The sequence below is a fragment of the Coffea eugenioides genome, chromosome 11 (genome assembly GCF_003713205.1).
Source record: "Coffea eugenioides isolate CCC68of chromosome 11, Ceug_1.0, whole genome shotgun sequence".
In the NCBI taxonomy this organism is placed as follows: Eukaryota; Viridiplantae; Streptophyta; class Magnoliopsida; order Gentianales; family Rubiaceae; genus Coffea; species Coffea eugenioides.
In genome coordinates, this window is record NC_040045.1 from 4,516,942 (window position 1) to 4,539,066 (window position 22,125).

The 22,125-nt window shown below is 37.4% G+C and overlaps 1 protein-coding gene, 1 long non-coding RNA gene and 1 pseudogene across 4 annotated transcripts; 1 reads left to right on the top strand and 2 right to left on the bottom strand.

Moving 5' to 3' along the window:
* The first annotated feature begins 2,593 nt into the window (after positions 1-2,593).
* LOC113754306 lies at positions 2,594-8,792 on the top strand (annotated as a pseudogene).
* Positions 8,793-10,867: 2,075 nt separating this feature from the next.
* Positions 10,868-17,558, bottom strand: LOC113751400. The gene is made up of 15 exons (XM_027295407.1): positions 17,171-17,558; positions 16,989-17,073; positions 16,743-16,845; positions 16,520-16,604; positions 15,962-16,048; positions 15,710-15,784; positions 15,066-15,526; positions 14,633-14,714; positions 14,351-14,527; positions 14,230-14,283; positions 13,952-14,044; positions 13,807-13,872; positions 13,033-13,079; positions 12,099-12,800; positions 10,868-11,569 (listed from the first exon to the last, which is right to left on the bottom strand). Exons 1-15 carry the CDS (start codon positions 17,288-17,290, stop codon positions 11,188-11,190), a joined length of 2,619 nt encoding a protein of 872 aa, XP_027151208.1. The 5' UTR covers positions 17,291-17,558; the 3' UTR covers positions 10,868-11,187.
* Positions 17,559-18,106: 548 nt separating this feature from the next.
* LOC113753749 lies at positions 18,107-22,069 on the bottom strand. Of its 3 annotated transcripts, XR_003465073.1 has the most exons (5): positions 21,898-22,069; positions 19,967-20,079; positions 19,159-19,205; positions 18,611-18,938; positions 18,107-18,465 (listed from the first exon to the last, which is right to left on the bottom strand). It is a non-coding gene; the product is annotated as an uncharacterized LOC113753749 (long non-coding RNA). The 3 variants fall into 3 exon arrangements; XR_003465071.1 differs by having other exon boundaries at positions 18,611-19,205; XR_003465072.1 differs by lacking the exon at positions 21,898-22,069 and adding an exon at positions 20,568-20,607 and having other exon boundaries at positions 18,611-19,205.
* Between the last annotated feature and the right edge of the window lie 56 nt (positions 22,070-22,125).

Sequence of the window (22,125 nt, forward strand, 5' to 3'; positions counted from 1 at the left end):
GACTATCAAAGTGGAACGGATTAAGGACAATGGTTGGGCTCAAAGTGGAAATTGGATATCACGTGGAACCTGAACCGGTCATTACAGGGATGGTCACAATTATGGTTTTTGAACTTTCGATTTCGATTCATTTTCAATTCGGATTTTATTATGATTACGGTTTCGATTTCTTCAGATTACGATTATGATTCTTTTAATTATGTTTAAACTCTTGTTATTATAAAATTGATTTTAAGAAAATATGACAATGAATGTAGGAAGAGATAAGAACTTTATTACAGTACCATATGCAAGGAAAAAGAAAAAATGATGCAAATTTTATGAAAAATATCTCATTGTTGATTAGATTTGATTGATTTTGAGTTAGACTAATATAGGGTCTAGACTTACTAGTGGGATGACACAATTGGTTGTTGGGTTAGGATTGGAGTTTGGTACTGACTATTGATATTGAGTTTTAAACTGGCCAAATATTTAGGTAACAAGTATTTTCTTTTAAAGAAAAGACAGTTTGAACTGGTTCTAAACCGCTGGTTTTGGTTCCAATTCAAATTTTTGGTAAACTTGAACTTGACCCTTTAGTCATGATTAAAGTTCCGGTCCGATTTCTATTCAACAAACCGTCAGTTCGATTCCGGTTTAAACCTAAACTCTGACCACTTCTATCCCAAAATGATGAAGAAAAGTGAGCTGCTAACGGTGCAAAACCAAGCATCATGGGGTAATGAAAATAATAAAGATCAAGTGAGTCGTTTTAGACGTACATTGGAGACTTGTTAGTGTTAAAATGGGAAATGGCCTTGTATATTGATAAAAGGATTTGGTAATGGGTACCCTTAAAGAGAGTTTTTTTTCCCCTGCAAGAGTCTAATTAATTTTGAAAAATATCTGATATTAGAGATGTAATAATTGTGGATATGCGTATTCACACGATAAGTTAGTTATGTGTAACTTTGGAGGTGTAATAATTGTGAATATGTGCATTCATATGACAAATTAGTTACGCGTGAATTAGGTGCTTTAACAGATGCCTCATTAGAGAAATGGTTAATGAAAATAGTGCTCAAATACGGAAGTACAAGAGGTCTAACTTATATATGAATTGGGAATCAAGGAAAAAAAATACTAAAACAAAATATAAGCACAATCATCTATCTAAGGAAATGATATACACAATTAATCAATTAAGATTGGCAATCCACAAACAACTCTCTAACTTCTACACTTACTAACAACTAGCTAGTAATAAGTTAGGGAGACACCACATGGCCTCCCTCCCATGAATTTTATTTGTTTTGTTTTTCTAATAAAGTTTCTTTTAATTTTTTTTAGTGAGAGTTTTTATTTCTCCTAGGGATTCATAGTGAGAATTTTCTAGAGATTTTGTGTTTTTTTCTTATTTTATTGTCAGATCGAAATTTATTTCAGATCTGGTTGTCAAATTTGAAATGTTTTATCTAGTGCATGTTTAACCTATCATTAGAGTAATGATGTAAATGAAATCGTGTTGGACAATTTCTAGCAATCTATTAATAAAATTTGCTTTTATATATATAAAAAAACAACTAGTAATAGGTTACATGTTTTGCACGTGATTATAGTATCATAAAATATAATATTTTAATGCTAAAATTGTTCTTTTTTTATAAAGTTCTATTGTTAATATCATAATTTAATATTTGCATATTTTCCATCTTCTTATTTTCTTAATTTTTCATCTTCTTTAACCAATTGTTATTTTAAATTGAAAGAGACAAGTTTTTTTTACTCATTTGTTAAGATTTCTTAGAGATTTCATTTTAATTTATAGATCTAAAATTTTGTGAATTTTTTTAGCTTTTCAAATGTTTTACCGGTAATCTTTCACTTAAATCACAATGTTAGAGTTTTTATACACAAAACAAGATGAGAAAATTAATGTTCCTAGATGAGAAAATTAAATATACATCTCAAGCGTGGGAGCAACAAGTACAATTATAAATACTTATAAAGTAAAGGTTTAAAATATAATATCAAAATCTAGAGAGGCATTAGGGTTAATGTATTTGCTTATATTATTTTTTATAATTCAAGACACTTGTTATGCTATTCTTTTACTCCCAATATCCCTTCCACCATACACTACAAATATGATTTAATTCATTTTTCCATGGCAAAATCATTAACCAGGCAGAGTTCAAATATGTATTTTTTTTGAAGCAAAAGTAAAATTCATAATGGATTTTCTAATGAAATCAACAAATTAACACTACACTGGATAGTAGGGGTACTGAGAAATGGTGGTTTTGGTGTTCTTTATGAGATAGTTCATGTTTCTTGGAAAGGCCATGGTGTTATTGTGTTGCATTTTAGTCCACCAAAATACTCAATTGAGAAAAAAAGTGATTGAATGTTGAGAAAAGGGTACTTACAACTGTTCCATTACCAAGTTGCTTGATATTTGGATAGGAATATCTGATCTAAGTATGTATGGACCAAGTGTTCCAATATCTAAGTATTAGATTCCATATATATGGTTGGTTCATGGTTGAGAAAGAAAAAGTGATGGTGTGGGGGCAAAAATGTCCCAGAAAAGTGTGAGGACATGGCTGGCACAGTACAAGATATTGGGAGGGAGATGGGAAGCAGTTGTTATAGCATATTACAGAAGCCAAAAGCAGTTGTATATATATATGGTGATATATATATATATATACATATCATATGAGGAGGAGTCAAAACTTGCAAGGCTGATCCTACATTTGATTTGTTGTATGAATCTGCCAGTGTACAGACATATATAGCAGTGTACTATGACCTCCTCCTCCATGTTGACAATGACATGTCCATCTTCAGCAACATTAACAGCAACAACTAGCAGAGCTAGAACTAGTCTGCTGCTGCAACTCAAATTGGGTTGTCATCATTGGTCTCCGTCCAGGTCCAGGTCGTGGACGTGTCTCAGATATGGACATGGACATGGATATATTGGAGGAGAAGGAGGAGGAGGCGGGTCTCTACTTGGTACGGCAGCCCGCCGGCACAATGTTAGAAAAAATCGGGCTGTGCGGGGAATCTCTATGTTCCTCAACACCAGACCAAAACCGGTGGTTAAGGATGGAGTTCTGAGCTTTAATGGGACGGAAGCACTCAAGGACATGCCCCATAACATTGTCATTAAGCCCTGGTACGACTCATCATCTGCAGCATTCTTGGGTGCTGCTTTCACTGATGAATCTGAATCCTCCTCCTCCTCCACTTCTCGACTTGTCTTCAAACTTGGAGTCATACGGTACTACCCTCCTCCTCCTCTATCGTCTCCTTGCACCCTTTCCATTTTTTTTTTTTTTAAATCTAGTATTAGCATTCTTCTTGTAGATAGATGTGGGAACTCTCTGCTTTCTTTCTGTCATGTATGCATGAAGTCTAGGCATTGTGGGAAGAGGGGTAGGAGCGATTTTCAGCACAACCGTTCAGGAAAGTATAATTGGAAAGCACATTAAACAATGACTAAAAGAAATCAGAATGTTCTGTTTAATCTCCACATTTTCTATTTCTCCTATCTATCTTGGTCCGGAACATTGTTGTCAAAATTCTCTCAGATTTGATCCTTTCAGTTAAAATTACAAGTACCTGGCAGTTTCCTCGTCTGTAATTTGATTGCAATAATGTCTCAGATGTTTAGTTTGTTCCTGGCAGGGAAACCCGATTGTTGTGTTTGTTTAGATTCAAGATTTGGTGGTCCATTCCACGAGTAGGGAATTCAGCAAGTGACATTCCTGTTGAAACTCAAATGTTACTGCTGGAAGCTCCCCATGACCACTCAGCTTCTTCTGATGGAGCCACTGCCTACATTCTCTTCTTGCCTTTGTTAGATGGTGAAACCAGAAGCAGCTTGCAGGGAAACTCTGCTGACGAGCTTCAAGTTTGTGTTGAAACTGGTTAACATTTCCCCCCCCCCCCCCCCCGCCCTACTATATACCAATGCCTATTATTTGTAACAGATCATTCCTGCTTAGGACGGACATTCATCTGTTCTACTACATCATCAAGACATCCCCTTGATATGTTCTGCTGAGTGATACTCCTACATAACCTTCCCTCCTTAAACAAAATCCCACCTAATTTTGCAGGTGATCCTGCTTTACTTGCATCAGAGTCTACTAAAGCCGTGTTTGTTAACTACGGAGGCAATCCCTTTGATTTGATGAAAGAATCTATGAAGTAGGTGGGCCTCTGAGCATTCTATCTATATATATATTACTGGAATTGCTTGAAAAAACTTCAAAGCTTTCTTCGCTTTGTAGCTCATTAGCCAGAAAACTATACACTACTATCATATATGCAATATAAGATGATGATTTCTAAGAAGAACGCCTCGCAAAATGTCTTTGATTTCCATTTTGACTTGGATTTACCTACTTTAGTACCATGCATAAAAGTATCCAAATTTTTGATTCTGATTTTACTTCCAAATACGCCCAGGATCCTGCAGACGTACAGCGGAACATTTGCTCTGCGGGAGACCAAACAGGCAAGTAGCAGTGTGGCCACACTGAGCAGAGTCTTGAGTTATATTGTTGAGATAACGCCTATTAAGAAATAAAAATCTCCTCTCTCTCTTACTTCAGATGCCTGGAATGCTAGATTGGTTTGGTTGGTGTACATGGGATGCATTCTACCATGATGTCAATCCTCAGGGAATCAAAGATGGGCTAAGCAGGTATATCTCCTCCAGTTTTACATATTCCCAGTGCTTTCCTTTTCAATTGATTCTTCTTCCTCAAAACCTTGACTTATGGACAAGATGACCATAAGCTGCTTCTTGTTTATTTTATTTAAACAGCAAATGATTCAGGTTTCTGTTGTATCCAAAAAAATACTGCCCTCGAAAATTTGTGAGATGAACAGCTCTATGTATTAGCAAGGGCTAGCTATAAAGACATCAGTATCACAAATGAGTTACTATTTTTGTCACCATGTCGAAAATTGTATCCAAGAATAGGAAAAAGGTTGAAGGATTAGCCTCACATTTCCAGTTTCTTTTTGTTCTATGGCCATGTCTTCTTCCTGTTACTTCTTCAAAATCAGTATTCTTCATACTCCAATCTCATATACTCTCAAACAAAATTAGCTTGTCAAAAGGTGGCACACCTGCTAGATTTCTTATAATTGATGATGGTTGGCAAGACACGACCAATGAATTTCAGAAAGAAGAAGAGCCTTTTGTTGAAGGGTCACAGTAAGTCTCCTCATTCTGTTCCTTGCAGTTATAATATAGTTTTATGAAATTCTGTATATCATCAATGCAGGTTCGGTGCCAGGTTAATGAGCATTAGAGAGAACATGAAGTTCCGGAAGGCATCAAGTAAGGCTTCCAGCGCCCCGAATAGTCTCAAGGAATTCATTTCAGATATAAAGAGTACTTTTGGCCTCAAGTAACTAGCCTCCCTTTCCCTTGCTTTCTGTTTTTTTCCTCTCTTTCTTGATCTAAATTAGCACAGTAGAGGTTGAAACAAGCAAAAAGGAAAGACTGATTCACTTCTTTCATCATAAACTCCGCCATCTACATGTATCTAAGTAATGGATCTCTGAGTCTATTGCTTATTTGAGTGTAGGATGAGTTTAGATTTCTTATGATCGTATCTTCTCGCCCAGGTATGTCTACGCATGGCATGCACTGATGGGATACTGGGGCGGGCTCCATTTAGATGCTCCAGGGACACAGAAGTATAATCCAACGCTGAAGTACCCAGTACAATCACCTGGAAATCTTGCACATAAAAGGGACATCGCTATGGACTCCATGGAAAAGTACGGTGTTGGCACCATTGATCCTGCCAGAATTTTTGAATTTTATGATGATCTACACAGATATCTTGCATCACAAGGAGTAGATGGAGTTAAGGTAGATGTGCAGAACATCCTCGAAACAGTAGCCACTGGTTCAGGAGGCCGGGTTTCACTTACTAAACATTTCCAACAAGCCTTGGAGGAGTCCATTGCCAGGAACTTCCAAGATAATGGCATAATCTGCTGCATGGGTCAGAGTACAGATTCTATTTACAAGTAATAAACTCATTACCTGATGACATTCTTTGGACAATACTTTTTATGACTTAGGCTTAAGAATATGGTAAATCTTTCCTACACTAATGAGTAATTACAGGTAGATTGTAAACTTTTGCTCTGAGATCACTTAGGATGAAGAGCTTATTTTCTTGGGCTGCAATCTTTAAACTGATGCTTGAAAGTCCATTTTCTTCTAGCTCTCCAACAGTTATTAACACTTTTGTGGCATCTGAACCGCTGCAGCTCAAAGAAAAGTGCCATCACGCGTGCATCTGATGATTATTACCCCAAGAATCCCAACACGCAAACACTCCACATAGCTGCTGTAGCTTATAACAGTATATTTTTTGGTGAAGTAGTTGTGCCAGATTGGGACATGTTCTATGTGAGAAGCTGTCACGCATTATCATTAATAAATTTCTTGCAAGTCTCAACTAAGGTTTGTGAGTTTAATTCTCTTACCAATGACTTGCAGAGCCGCCATAATGCTGCCGAATATCACGTGATTGCTCGAGCTGTTGGAGGATGTGGAGTTTATGTAAGGTAAAACTTCCTAATTCGGGGACACACAATCTGAAGCCCAAGAGATGAAGTATCCATGTGCTATCTGATATCATCTCAAGAAGAATGCCTTTTGAAATGGTACAATATGAAATCTAAATGTGATCTATAAAGCAATGTGTCCTTGAGATGATCTCTAATGATGAGTTTAATTTATAAGGCTAAACTGTTAAAATGCTAGGATTGGTGCAGCAAAAAAAGGAACCATGAAATTCGAATCCTTAAATTTGTTTTCTCGGATGATTAAATTGGCATGGTGCAGAGTCAGGCAGAAACTTATACTAGCATTATGCATATACATCTTCACTCGTCAAGGATCATATACTACAATAGGAACACAGAAAAGTATACTTCCCCTGGATCGAAGTCCATGTAGTTTTGAGCTTTAAATTCAGTTTAAGAGGATGACAGCAAGTAATAAAAATCATTGGGTATGTGCAACCAATTTTTGTCATCTGGCTTATACAGCTTCTGCTGTTTTGAACCAAAGGAAAAAAGTCATTTCCACAGTTTAGAACTTTTGACATTTACTACAAGTTATCTAGTTTATCTGACTTCCTTTAAAGGAAGGTTTGAAGTGCAGTTGTTTAAAATCTTCAATTTGTGCTTTGCAAATTGCCTGGTATTGCATTGTCTTCAACTGAGATGATGGACAAGAATGACATTCTGAGATTGCAATAGCTATTTCTTCAACTTCACCTCTTAAACAGTGTCATGTAGTTTATAGCAGCCTCATCCATACGCGCTGAGTGCTGATTTCTATCTTTCGAAACTTATGACTAATTTGCTGCAATGACTTCTAAAAACCAGCATAGTACCCTGGTCTGGAGTTTGATTCATGCATTAGATATCTTGATTTTCCTGCTAAATTATCTGCCTATGCTGACAAGAAATATAAAATTACAAAGTTCATTTTCGCACAGAAGCTAGTACCTTATCGTTCTTTAGTTTCCTAATTTACTTGTATCTTTGAATTGTCTCGTTTTGAGCATAATCCTTTCTTTATCTTTGTTCTTGACAGTGATCAACCTGGTCAGCATGACTTCAACATACTTCGAAGACTCGTGCTTCCTGATGGATCAGTGTTGAGAGCTAAGTACCCTGGGAGGCCTTCAAGGGATTGCCTATTTTGTGATCCAGTTATGGATGGGAAAAGGTAAAAGTTTCCATCAGTTTATTCGGATTTTTTAATCTGGAGGTATTTCAAATTCTGACTTGCCTGCATACCATTTAAATTCAAGCCTTCTGAAGATATGGAACCTTAACAAGTGTACTGGAGTCATTGGCATATTTAACTGTCAAGGAGCTGGTAGCTGGCCTGGTTGGAAGACAGTCCTAAGATGAACAGTCCTGAGATATCAGGAAAAATCTCTCCATCTGACATTGACTATTTTGAGGAGGTTTCAGGAAAGTCATGGAAAGGAGATTGTGCAGTCTTCTCCTTCAAATCAGGTAATACAAATCTATTGAGTTAACAACTGTGGAAGTTCTTGGATGTTCAATCTTCTCAAATCACTATAGATAAAAAGGAAAACACGAATTACAGAAACCTTTCTTGACTTGTTACATATAATCTGGTGATAAAAATGAAACATCTATACAGTCTAGTGACATATTTAGTGCTGCTTCAGCATCACTCTTTCGGCTTGCAAAGCATGGAAAGCTCGACATCACCTTAGGGACATTGCAGTGTGACATCTTTACTGTTTCACCTATCAAGGTTCTGCCATCTTATCCCTGCTTCAGTTTCTCTCTTCTTCCTGTGGATGAATGTATCATCATGACCATCACTTTTTCTTTTTGTTCAGGTTTATGGTAAGAAGGTTGAGTTTGCACCGATCGGTTTGATCAACATGTACAATTCTGGAGGGGCTACTGATGCAATTGAAGTCATTACCGAGTTTTCTGATTTTGGCATAAGAATCAAAGGAAGAGGTCCAGGTATTTTTGGAGCATATTCCAATCTGAAACCGAATTCTTGCTCCATGAATTTGATGGATGAGGGATTTGAATTTAGAAGTGAAGATTGCCTTTTGACCATTCCTATTCCCAGCGGTACAGATACGTGGGAAGTTGCAGTTTACTATTAAGGCCTCAGAGTCCACCTGAATACATTCCCAGTTACAGAAATTATAGGAAACAGTAACCACTAGTGGTAAATTACAATTCATTTAGGGCTAAATGGGGTTTGGGATTTCTCCCCCCCCCCCACCCACTAAAAAAATATATATATGTATATAATTATATATAATATTTAATTTAATTAGTTATAAACTTATGATAATGATATATTATTAGTTATATGTATTATATAATGTCTATTAGTAAATGTAATATAATTGATATTATCAATTATATTAATAGAAATTATTAATTAGTTATACTAAATTTACTAATACATTTATATTAAATTTCTAATTACACTTAACACAATAACTCTTTTTTCTCCAAAAAAAAAAAAGCACAAGCACAATAATGAATTAGTGATTGTATTGGTGCCAAAAGTGAAAATTTGACTACTTTAGTTGTATTTATTTCATCATATTGGATTGTATTCAAATAATTTTTGTTTGATTGTTTTTATGTGTTTCAATTATAAAATTACAATAAATAATAACTTGGTGATGTATTGATATTTTAGTACTTGATTATTTGTTAAAATTTAATTATAATAAAATTATATAATAAATTTTTATTAACCGCGGAAGCAGGGCGGGGCATGAAGCGGGACCAGGGCGGGGGAGGGGTCCCCCGCCTCAACCCCGCCCCCGTTGCCATCCTTAAGCACAGCAGCAGAGGAAAGCAGTTGCGAGTACTGATCAAATTCTTTAAAGCGTACCATTGGAATGTTCATCAAGTATAGAATTCCACGTTGGTACACTCCAATACAAAGTAAAAACCTGAAGAATTTGTTCGCTGTATGCGGCGACGGCTCTGTAGAGCCAAGAATCCAACAGCTTTTTCGTATATTGGAATGACTTATACATCATTGGTCCGGTGGTGGCCACCATCTAGCTTGGTGGTGTGGGAGGCAAGGTTTGAACCCTTAATTGTCACATTTAAGTGGTTTCCTTCAAAAAATCCAGGCGGGTGTGTTGTGCACCCGTTTGATTCGGTAGTGATTCAGTCCCATCCGGATTATCCCTGGACCTCCTTAGGTCCGCCCCCTCCTCCTTAGTGTAGAATAGATTAGGTTATACAACAATTGTCGTCTTCGGAAAAAAAAAAAAGAATGACTTATACATCATTGGGAAAATTTTTATTGATCATCAGTACACTCCAACTTAGAATGAGAAATTTCTTTGTCGTTGTCATCTTTTATGGATCATATGATCCAGCTAATGGTGTAGCAGGAGTAATAAAGAGGTAATAGTAAGGGATCCAGGAAGAAAATTCATTCAGCAGAAATTGGAGAAAGTCCATGACCAATCAGCCTTGCAATTTGGAGGCATTGGCTCGTTTGAATGCTTTCGTTTGGGCGTAGCATCTCTGTTTTAAGTTTTAACATCTGCATTGGTGGAGACAGATTGTCAAACTCTGTCGTCACAGATAAAAGCATCACTTTTTAACAAAAATTGTGCGTGATATGACTAAAACGCTGCCCATGTTTCCTCTAGTAGACGACGATCTTATACATATTTGTACAATTCATGTGAGCATGAAGTTGATCAATTCTAATTCTTTGAGCAGTGGAAAAACCATGCGGTAAAACCTATGTCAATTGATCATTTTCTCTCTAAATTCAGTTTTCGAGGACTCAATTTCATGAGATTTGAAAGTAAACTTGCTTTCTAACGTTCAATTTGGACATAGCAAACTTTGTTAATCAAACGTTTGAAAATTGTTGGATAGTTTTCGACTTTTAGAAAAATCAATCGTTCTTAGGTTTTGAGAGAAAGAAAAACCCACAAAAAAGTCTCAAGTAAGTCCCAATTAGACGTATATTTTAAATGGATATCATTGAATATATTTTCAGTTAGATCTAGTCTTGTATTTTACATACCCATCCCGTCCAAATTGAAAATCTGGGCATGAGAGCCCATTGCCGTTGGGTGCTGAGACTTTTTGCCAGCTCCACAGCTCAAATGGAAATGGGGAACTTTGGAGATTAGAGCGAGTAAAGAACAGAACATCATTCCGTTCGAGTTTTGCTAGTTTCACAATATTTTGGTGAAGGATGAAAAAAACACAAAATGAAAGTGTGTATAAACATGGATGAATTGAATGGAGCACAACCAATGAATCAAATCCAGAGAATAGAAAAGGAAATCTTCAATATGGACATGTACGTAGTAAGAATTATCATACTTGCTAGGTCCTCAAAAATTACTACTAACATATAATTAACTCATTTCATTTCATGCTCTTATAATCAATCCTGTGGGTGGACGCCATCTGCAATTCATTGGCTAAACTTTATATGCCCACTCAACTCAACAAGCATAACGCCAGCCAGAAGTCTTCCTTTCCTTCCTTTGACAGCATGCCCCTTCTTTCCCCGTACATGTCTCGTCTCTTTAATGTGAGCAAGTGCTTGGAGGTTACACAAACTTACCAAAAACATTCATGTACTAATTATACAGGAGAAGGGGAGAGAAGAAAATCCGGTTGTGGTCTTTGCAACAATATCCCACAAAATGGACACAAAGGTTTTCTAGATTCCTCAGGGGTGAGAGATTCAGAAACATGATTGGAGTCTAATGGAGATTTCGGCATTGTAAAAAGAGCCGTATGTGCTAAAGACGAAGCATATCTATGACAACATATGCAAAACCAGGTAGGAGTGTTAGGGCAGACCATCATGGAAACGGCGCACCGTCGTAGTTTGTGGCTCTGCCCAACTCCATCATCAATTCTCTCTCCCTCACAAAATGCAACTTCTGTTGATTCAAATGGAACAGGTGCTGAACAGAAACTACATCTCTCTTCCGCTACATAATCGCATAAGGAGCGAAGTCTGCCACAGAGAAAAAATATAAGCAGTTAATCAAATCAGCAGGAGGCTATCCAAATGAAGCAAAGACAGGAAATGTACTCTTTTAAGTAGTACAAGAAGCCCATCACCGAGCTTCATGAATAACAAATACTACTACAGGCATATATATATATATATATATGTCATTCTTGTTTATACCCAAATACTGATGGGAAATCTGTAGTTTGTTTATAAGGATAGGGAATCATATACATATGGTTTATAACCTTCAACATGTCTTAGGCAACACCTGTTGTTTACTCGCAAAAGGGGTTCAATTGACACCATGGCAACAAAACTAGGCAATAAACCGTCTAGAATGAAATTTAAGGTGCAACCTGAGAATTAAAACAAAGGAATAGAATCTTTCCTTCTTGATCTCCATCACAAAGAAAGCGTATTGAATGGCCCAAGACAAAAGATCCAGCACTTAAAAAGAAATGACATAGAGGATTTAGCATGCAACTGAAATTTATGCATGCCAAGATGGTGAAAGCAATAAGTAGAGTACCTCTTCTCAATCTTTCCAATTTTTTCTGTGAGAACTTTAACATGATAGCTTAATTTATCAGGATTAGATGCAACCCATTGCACCATCTGGCCTAGTCCAACAGCAGTCCAGCATCTAGATTTTGAAAACTCGGCGGTGGAATTTGAAACAATTCTCAAAATGGCCAAGAAGTTAAAACACACAAGCCTTTCTCGTAGTTCCTTTTCAATGTTGCACACCAGATTTAACCAAAAACTTTGCTGCGGTTCTGCACCATCAAATCCCTCGAAGTCCTGCAGTTTACAATTTATCTGCTCTGCCTTCAGTTCTTTAAGAAATACACATCTGCTAATGACATTGAGCATGTGCAACTGACGGGATGTGGTGTTTGATAGTAGTTTACATATTTTAGATGAGATTGAAGGTGAAACCTCAAATTCTGATCGAAAAAAGGTTCTCATCCATCTAATCAATATATGCTCCACATAAGGGGGTATAGACTGCCTGAAGGCCAAAAATGGAGCTACAACGTCCCAGATAACCAGTGGCTTATTCATATGCTCAAATTGATTGAATGACCAAAATACATTATTCTTCCAGCTCATTAGTTCTCTCTCAGGTAAACCTGTAAAAGCTTCAAGTTCAGGATCTGGATGCATGTTCAATGTAAGGTCCAGCTGCTGTCCTCCAATCCAAAGGAACTCAATGGCACCTTTTAAAGTCCTGGGTGATTTTGCCAAACTATAAGCATCTCTAAAGCAAAATACTCGCAAACATGTAATGCTAGACAGGACCCTTGACTGAAACTTGTAACAGTCAGATTTTATTATTTCAAAGAAAATCTGGGTAAACATGAAAGAGGGAATGGGTCTCTCACTTGAAAATTTTGCTTTTACCATGCACACTAAGGTAGTAGAAACTTGTATACAGCTTCGGAATATTATTAAAAACCAACCTTGCCTCATACATCGGATCTAACAGATCAGTGTCAAAACTGTGAACCTGCAAAACCAGGTAATGCCTCACCAAGTTGATCAAAGGATAACTATGAACATATCTGAAACAAATCATCGCATGGAAGCCAATTTGATTTAAATCCAAATGAATAGGAAAAAATAATAAGAAATCAGAAGCCACTGCAGAAGTACAGGTCAAAAGAATATAAGATCAATTACCTTGGGCCATACTTGATTAATAACACTAATAACTATTAAAGAGAGAGCTAAAGAGCATAGCTATTTCAACTGTGAAAGAGATTCAAGGAGTAGCACACCTGGAATCCCTTAATCTCATGCTTTTTTCTGTGAACAGCACATTAAGCAAGACTTGAGGGTCTAAAGCAATTATGCTTGAAGTAGGCCATCTAGGGAAGAACATGGCGGGCTCTAAATTAAAAAAATTAAGCCTAACATGCATGAAGGACATGGTGGTTCTAATGCTCAAGAAATGAACCAAATAGAAACGCCGAAACCAACATCAAGCAAAATGTATATCTTTCAATATTTTACAAATTTATATTGTTAATTCTCCTGAGGTTCAGCTGATTGCATCCATTTGTTTAGTCACAAGAAAATCACATGCGAGTGAAGCTTGATTCTAGTCATCTGATGTATAATGTAAATACAAAGTGCTAAGAGCGCATGCAGACCTACATACCCAAAAAAATAAAATAAAATAAAATAACAAAAAAGAGCCTAATAAGAACTTTAGAAAGGAAAAAGTGTCGTACCGCGGCCATTGCTAAGTTTCCAGGGGATAATGCCAAACCAAAGCATGAATCATATACGTTTGGAACCTACAGGGAAGTGATCAGCTTTAAGTTTACCATTAAATTCGTATGTAAGAGAAACAATACATAAATAGCTTCATCATACATCAAATTGGCTCCTCACGCCAGTGGTATTTGAAGGAAGTGGTACTCCACTCAGGACATCGTCATGCAAAATCCAGCAGCGGACAGTGTCATCCTAACGTTATGAACAACAAATAACAGTAAATAAAACTATTGGCTTTCTATTTTAGGCAAAAAATTTGACTAATAATCTTTCATAAGTTCTACAATGGTAAACTCATGAGACAACATATTGTTAAATTTGGAAAAGGTGACTCAGATAAGGACCTATTGCAACCGAGTCCTATCCATTTTACACACCTGGCTGCAGCTATACAAACAATTTGTGCCAAAGGCCCAAGCTAAACCGGTAACCTGAAGTATGCCACAAGAGTTAGCTACCATAATTGGTGGAAGTGTTAAAAAATTCGCACAAACTTACTATATGCTCATGAGCATCAGGACAGCACGCTTTGTCAAAGTTGCTAGATTTTAATTCACCAATCCAAACTTCTAATGATCCAGATCCTCTGCCAATAGCTAAGAATAGTTTGCCTGTTGATTCTATGGGCACAGTAAATGAAATCACAGAGGCTGGGGAAGAGTCAATGGTTGAAATCTGGTCACATGACAAAATGGAGAAGAGCAAAGAGTATGCAGTCAAGTCCTTTTGAAAGCAGTCAAACAAATAAGTGAAAGTGTAACAAAATTTAAGAAAAATAACCTCCTTCAGCAGAGAAACTAGTACATCACTAACTTCTGACGACTTCAGCAGTTGATTGACATATGCCTGCCATACTTTCACACTACAAAAGAACAGATTGCGAAAAGATAATTTGAGGAACTCAGAAAACTAAAAGAACTCGATGAAACATTCAAGAAATGATATTCAGACACCAATAGATGTTACCCAATAGAAAATGTTTGCACACTACCCTTAGAGCTCTCTACTTTTAGTTAAAGAGGTGACTAGTTACGTGTTTGCAGACAAGGTATGTCGGCAGACCTTATAAGTTTCCTGGAAAAGAAAAAAACTAAATAATTCACCCAATAGCTGTAGAAAATCTGTACTGAGGCGGCCCCCTTATAGAACTTCTCATAAGCTTACTATAAGTGCAATATAGTGGCATGACCAGTTCATTGATGTACCTACTTACCACCCATTAGAACTACCAGTAGCCAGTAGAAGCTGAGGGTTTGAAGCATCTGAAATATGCAGCCAACTAAGTGCTGTTATCCAAGAATCGTGTGCCTGGAAAAGTCCAATGAGTGAAGCAGTTGTCAATTCCCTAGAGTTTGTGCTAGAGTAGCGCTGTGGTTGACATATCCTCCAGAGTGATATTCTACCAGATTTTGCTCCAACTGCAAGCACAGAGCAGTTGCTTAGGACATAATCAGCAGAAGCTTCTTCAACCCCTGCAGTCAAGATCATATCGGGGGACCAAGCCACAACAAGTGATGCCAGCATCGAATTGCGAGATGCAAATTGCTCTGCAGTTATTAGTGACAAATTACAATCTTCTGGGCCTTTTTTGGCATGCTTCCGTCTAGAATCAGGCACAGCAACAATGTCACGCACATTATTATTTTTCAGGTTGCCACGTGCATTCTCAACTACCTAATTACAGAAATAAACATCAGCAAAGCAGAAAAAACCAGTTTCCTGTACATACAGATCGGAAGTATGAGATTAAGCAACAAAATCAAATATAGTTAATGATCATCTCTTCCGTGAAATGTGAATTATCAGAAAATATATGGACAAAGAGAAGCGTAGAAGGCAATGACAAGTGTACATTACTGTCAATGCCTTTAAGATGGACACTTGCTGGGTATCTCCGCAACTTTGGTCCATCTGAGTGTCATTAATTTGCTCCTAAAAACAAAGCCAAGAAAAGGAGATCATGATCCTTAGATCCAACTAAACAACAAAGACAACCAAATTGTGGAGTCAGTAAGAGTGACATTTAGTTGGGAGAAGAAGTCCAAATAGCAGCGAATAGCAGAGTTTAACTGAAACTGCAGGATGGATAGGGAATCTAGAAAACCAAACCTCTACAATTCCAGATGATAAAACGTCTGATTCCTTAAAATTGACACTCGCAAGATAAGAGTGAAACATCTCAGAAATATCTGCAACCTAAATAAGTTCAGAGGAGCATTTACTTCAAAGATCCTGACGAGTTGACCATTAGAAGAGAACAGTGCATCGATAAGTTTCTCTATAAAAGTGATTGATGCTGATTTGCAGAAATAATACTTAAAAGCAGATGTGGAGTATCCCGGAATTTCATGCAGGCAATAAGATATATGCAGGGAAAGCTGTCAAAATAATTGTTTATCCCCTTTCGAGTATGACGAATGGATGAATGTATCTAAGAGGGTGACAATTGAAATGATTCTTCTATTTTAGATATGAATCTTTAATTCCAGTAAGCACACTAGTCCATTTTATAACAACATCTCTTAGACTTTCGTAGCAGAGCTGGTAATAGTTCAAAGCTAAATTTCCAGAGAGAAACTAGGTCCTCGAAACTGGTATGTTCTTGGACTTGAAGTGCACCCATACTAAGTAAAAAGCCACCTACAAGTTTGGTTGCTGCATTTTTACCTCTATCCACTCTGCTGAATACTCGCAGTAGGGCATACGATAAAGCTTCACATGTCCATCAGTGCTGCAAACAGCAAGCAAACAACTACACCGAGTAGAGCAAAAAAGACGCATTTAGTAAAAATAAAAACGAACCACATCATCCGTTAGAAGGGAGAAAAAATAAAATTTAAGAAGAAGAAGAAGAGAAAAGGCATATGTGAGATGCAAGAAAGAATAGTACCCTGCATTAGGAGCATATCCAATTGGAGACCAAGAGATTGACCGGACACAAGGACGAGCATCACGAGATAAACTAGTAGGTAAGATACAAGGAGCGAGGATATCTGCCAAAACAGCAATTGGAGAACCAAAACAATCAAGAAAAAATAGTCAGAAAATCCATCATCATTTCGCGAAACAAAAAATGTAAACTGGTGAAATTACAGATTTTTACAACACATAAATGGTGTCTAAAAATGGTGTAAACCTTGTGGATGAATCACTCCAATTGGAAAAGGCTTGTAAGCAGGCAATGTGATGAGGCCTCGTGGTGCAACTGGAGTTGCTGGATTCTGACAACAAAAACGAATCGAATCGAAGAAAGTAGTAGTAGCAGTAGCAGTAGTAGTTAAGGGGGGATGGAATAATAATAATGGGTATTAGGATTACCAGAATGGTAACAAGGTGGCCGGATGCAACTGCGATTAAGTTCTCCTCGGACCAAGCTACGGCGTTCGGGTAAGACGGCGACGCCACCAGCGCAGCCGCCTGGAACCTCTGCTGCGACATCGTTTTCTGGAAGGAAACAGAGTGGACAAAATAAACGAGGTGGAGGAGAATTAGAGAATCAGACGATCATGGTTTCCGTTGGAAGGAAGACAGCGAAAGTTGGAGGGAAAATCCTTTCATCTTTCTTGTGCGCGCGACGACGCGAGAAAGAAAGATAGATTACCCAGCCAGGGATCGAAACTGCCTAGCTGCGAGAATAAAATAGAATAGAATCACAGATTAGCTAGCAACCATTCTGCTCATTGGACTTTCTTTCACTTCTAGTCGTCAAGCGGCACCAGCCAGAAGAACCCTAGTTCGAAACTTGGACTCGTCCGTCTTCCTCTTGTTTTAATTTCTACTATTTGCTCTTACTCATCATTATCGTCTATGAGAAAAACACAAAAATAGTCCCTCACCGTTTGAGTTTTGCACCTTATTTTTTTCAGGAGTAAATCTTATATATATACACACGGTCACGATTGGATGTACGACACACATGCAAAATTTGAGTTTCAAATTCAAATTCAGATTATATATCATGCATTTAACGAGGAAAGTGTATACACATATAATGTCAGTGTAAAGAAAATTAACCCTTTTTTCAGTCCCTCAATTTTAAAATCATGCATTTCAAAGCTTCACATATAGGAAAATTTGTGTTGTGTTGTAGTTTCTTTACTTTTAAAATGGTGTACTTTGATCTTTTACATGTCCAAAATGCACATGAGACGAGATGACACTTTCTTATTCATTATCTTTGTGAGGGAAGCAACTTTCTAGCAAGTCTCCAAACACAAAATACCATAACTCAATATAGGGGCTTCACATCACATGCCAACGCCCAAGATCAGGATTAAAGGATTAAAGAGTACAAAAATACAACGAGTATCTCAAGCCCTCCGGCATGACGCTACAATTTTTGACTTCAAGGTGCAATTTCATTTCATGCTATCAAAATGAAGCAAAGCTCCAGCCCTCACTCCCAACTCCAACAACTTACAACCGAGACAAAACTATGCATGCCTCTATACACTGGAAAAACTGGACCATCAAGATTTGACGGAGTAAACTTTGGTGAATCTCCAAGCGCCTGAATCCAGCTTTATGCAAGAGGACAAGGATGTTTCTTTCTCTGCAAAATTTGGTCCCAACTAGAAGGATGCTGGATAAGGACATTTACAATTCTGGTTCACCTGCAATGCAACAGATTCGTTAGCATTAGCTTTCATAATTAAACCACGACCATCATAATACGGTCCATTTAGCCAAGGGAATCCTCTATTTATGTACAAGAGTGGAAGTGAAAAAGCAAGATAATGCCAAAGATGAGGTCTATACCATCATCATCATCACTTATGTTAAAGTCGTCTTCGTCATCATCAAAATCAATGTTCTGCAACAATTTTCAGAGTTTTGGTGCATCTATACCAGATGCATGCATCTATGATATTTGCTATGACAAATATTTGCCGTGCTAACAGTTGATCCCACACCCCCCTCCACCCAGGCAGGGAACTCTGGGGGGGGGGGGGTGAGTGCTAACAGTCTTGATTGTTACAAATACCAGATTATAATCACCATCATCACTATACTCCTCTTCTTCCTCTTCAACGTTTTCATCTTCTTCCTCCTCTTCATCCCCCTCCTCCTCATTTATTTCTTGACCCTATTGCATTTGAGGTGAATAGAAACAGAATTATCAAGACAACCAACTACGACAAGCGAAGAAAGCGAGTAGAAAGATACATTCATCTTCTCAAGAATCCTTACTTCTATTGTGCTACTGAATAAAGAAATCACTTTCTTTTACTTCTGCTGTTTGGTGTTTCAATCTTCTCTACTGAAAGAGAGAAAGCAGTGCTTAAAACAAGCAGTGGCACTCTTACCTGACACTTCTGCTCAAGCTTTTCAAAGACATCCAACTTCTGCATGTCTGCCACATGAAAATTACTCAGTATGAAACTTTAGACTCTACAAAAGGCAAGCAAAGAGAGGCTTTACAGCCAGTTAAAGCCCTTGAAGCATCACTCCGGTGTTAACAATCTAGCACAGTCTGGTTCGTGGGAAACAAGTTTCAATATTTCTCAAGTCCTGGTTTTGGCGCCCGTACCCCCCCCCCCCACCAAAAAAAAAAACAACATTTTAAACAGAAAAAACTATCCTAGGTACCAATTAGTCAATTACTGGTTCCCAGAACCAACCAGTGAAAAGTAAACAAGTATAATTAAGCTTCTTTTTGGTGCGTAAATAATTAAGATTACAGATATTGATGATTTGATCTTACAGAGTTTAACTCAACTTTTATTGAGAGAAAAAAGTGACATGGGACCCCTAAGCCCACAGTAGTTGAAGAGATTTAATTCTCAATTCCGGTTTTTCTCAAGACAACCAATTATAAAAAATCTTCAGATAAGCTTAGATTTCAATTCAATTACTTTACAAGATGAAAGGCAAGTAAACGTAGAGATTGATTGATCACTGATTCAGATACGCTTTCTTTGTACCTTTCAAATGCTTACAATTCACTGCCCCACCACAAGACTTAACAGACTCAATCTATTTTCAATCAGCTCAGATTCATTCAATTGAAAAGAAATTTTTCACAACCAAGAAGGTGATCAAGCAGCTTACAAGAAAGGAAAAGTTAGGTAGACAAGACATATGATAAAAGGCAACAAATTCAGTTTTAGTTACTGGAAATAGTTCAAATTTCACTTGCTTGGCAGCATGAAAGCCACCACCACCAAAGCCATTACGTCCTCGCCCTCCAAATGCCATGTAACAAAATGTTCTTCTTTGCTTGCCTCCTAACAAAAAATAGGCCAGAAAGGTGCATCATTATCCCGTAAACCTGAGCAAAAATAGGGGCATATACAAGGTACTGATATATGTCATTCTAACTTTTCTAAAAGGCAACAGGTGGAACAATGTGGTTAATTATAGCTATAAATACCAAAATTTGGTTTACAGAGCTTCTCAAAAAAGGTCAGGGCCAATCTTTTCCACCATTTTTTTCCGGCCCAGGGGTGGGGGGGGTGGGGGTCTCTTTTCTTTTGCAATTATTTAAGAAAATTTTCTTTGTTTGGATAGAGTATTGAATAATTACTGTAGCAGTTTTTGTGATGTAATGTACGTGAGATAAAAAGGTGGATTGGAAAATGTGTTTATGATGCAAACGAAATTTTTTTTTGGAAAAATTTGCTATCCAAACAGAACATTTAACTGAAGAAATCAGTACTCCTATACATACAACTGCGGAAGACAAGTTTCATCTAAACCACCAAAGGAGTCCTACCCTCGAGAAATTCATATATCCAATCACGTGGTTGACGTTTGGTGGAAAAAAAAGAAGGAAATTAGAAAAGTTTAGTGAAGGTGATATCACTTCCATGACAGCAAGAAAAAACTGATGGGGAAGAAGGAATGCACATCTTTAGGCATGGTATGCTTTAAGCATTTCTTATATGTTGCCAACAAATGTCCAATCAGCTATGGTTACACATCATTAGATATTATTCTCAATTTAGAGGCCGTTTAGTTAAGAGTTACTTGGGTGACCAGAGGGAGGGAACATATATCAATTTCTGTAATGTAAAGACACTTGTAGTCTACATGATTATGCTAATCTTACAGGCTCCATTAAAGATCAAGGAGAGTCCACCGTAAAATCCCCAAAAAATGAACTTTCCCTTTGTAAATACTCCTTACATAAGTTATAAGCATGTGAAAGAAAAAAAGTGATACTTTTCTGGTGCTACTTGTTCATTAGGCTTTAACTATTCTGCTGCCTCCGCCTAATGCAATCATCTAGCTATTGTTCCTCAGATTCTATATGTCCATCAATGGGCGCCATGCCTACTGATATTTTTCCTCATTCCAAATGAAACATATCCACTCTGATGGAAAAAAAGATGATCCCAAAACTCACCAAGTGAATTTTACACTAATGAAGTTGAGAGTCAATTAGGATGTTTTTCCTTATTTCTAATGAAACATATCCACTCTGATTGGAAAAAGGATGATCCCAAAACTCGCCCAGTGAATTTTACACTAACGAAGTTGAGAATCGATCAGGGTAGCCATATATTCATTGCACATAGGAAAAAGCCAACACGACAGCAAAAAATGTTGGAGACACAAAAGCTCTCTGATTTCATTATGTTTCACAAGCCTAAAGTGATTTTTTTTTTATTGCACGAAATAAAAGTCTCTTAGCGCAAACACATTTCCATCTCCCAATCAGCTTATATGAACGCTGGAAACTGAAGGAAAATTCACCACTCCAAAAATGGGGAACAGAAAAATAAAAACCACTTCCCAAATTGCAAATGTACTTGTTTTTTTTTTCCAATCTGAACCTTAGGCATTCAATTCTAAACCTTTAATCCGGAAGCTAAATGTTAAATCAGCTCTAGCTCTAAGAATTAAAAACTCAACAAATTACGCTCATTCGATTTGAGGCTGAACAAGAAATTCCGTCTACATAGCCAATATTCCATGAGCGAACCTCGCTATCAAAAAGGAAAAGAAAAAAAAGGAATAATTCAACCCAAAAAGATGCTCCTGAAAGAAACCAATTTCCTTCTTTAAAAAGCTCTCGAATTTAATCAATATCCAGAATTTACCTGAAGTTCCGGTGTTTTGCAGGAACTCCGGCGAGTTTAAGAATTGGGGAATGAAAAAAAAACATACAGAGGTGGAGACTGGAACTTTCTAGCTATGGCTGGCCTCCAAAATTGGAACAGAGGAAGGAGGCGGCGGAGGAAGTGTTGGCGCTGCGGCGGAGAAAGAGCAAAGCCTGAGACTGAAACTGGGACAGGGAGTCTGGGAGTGTTCACGGAGAAATTAAAAAA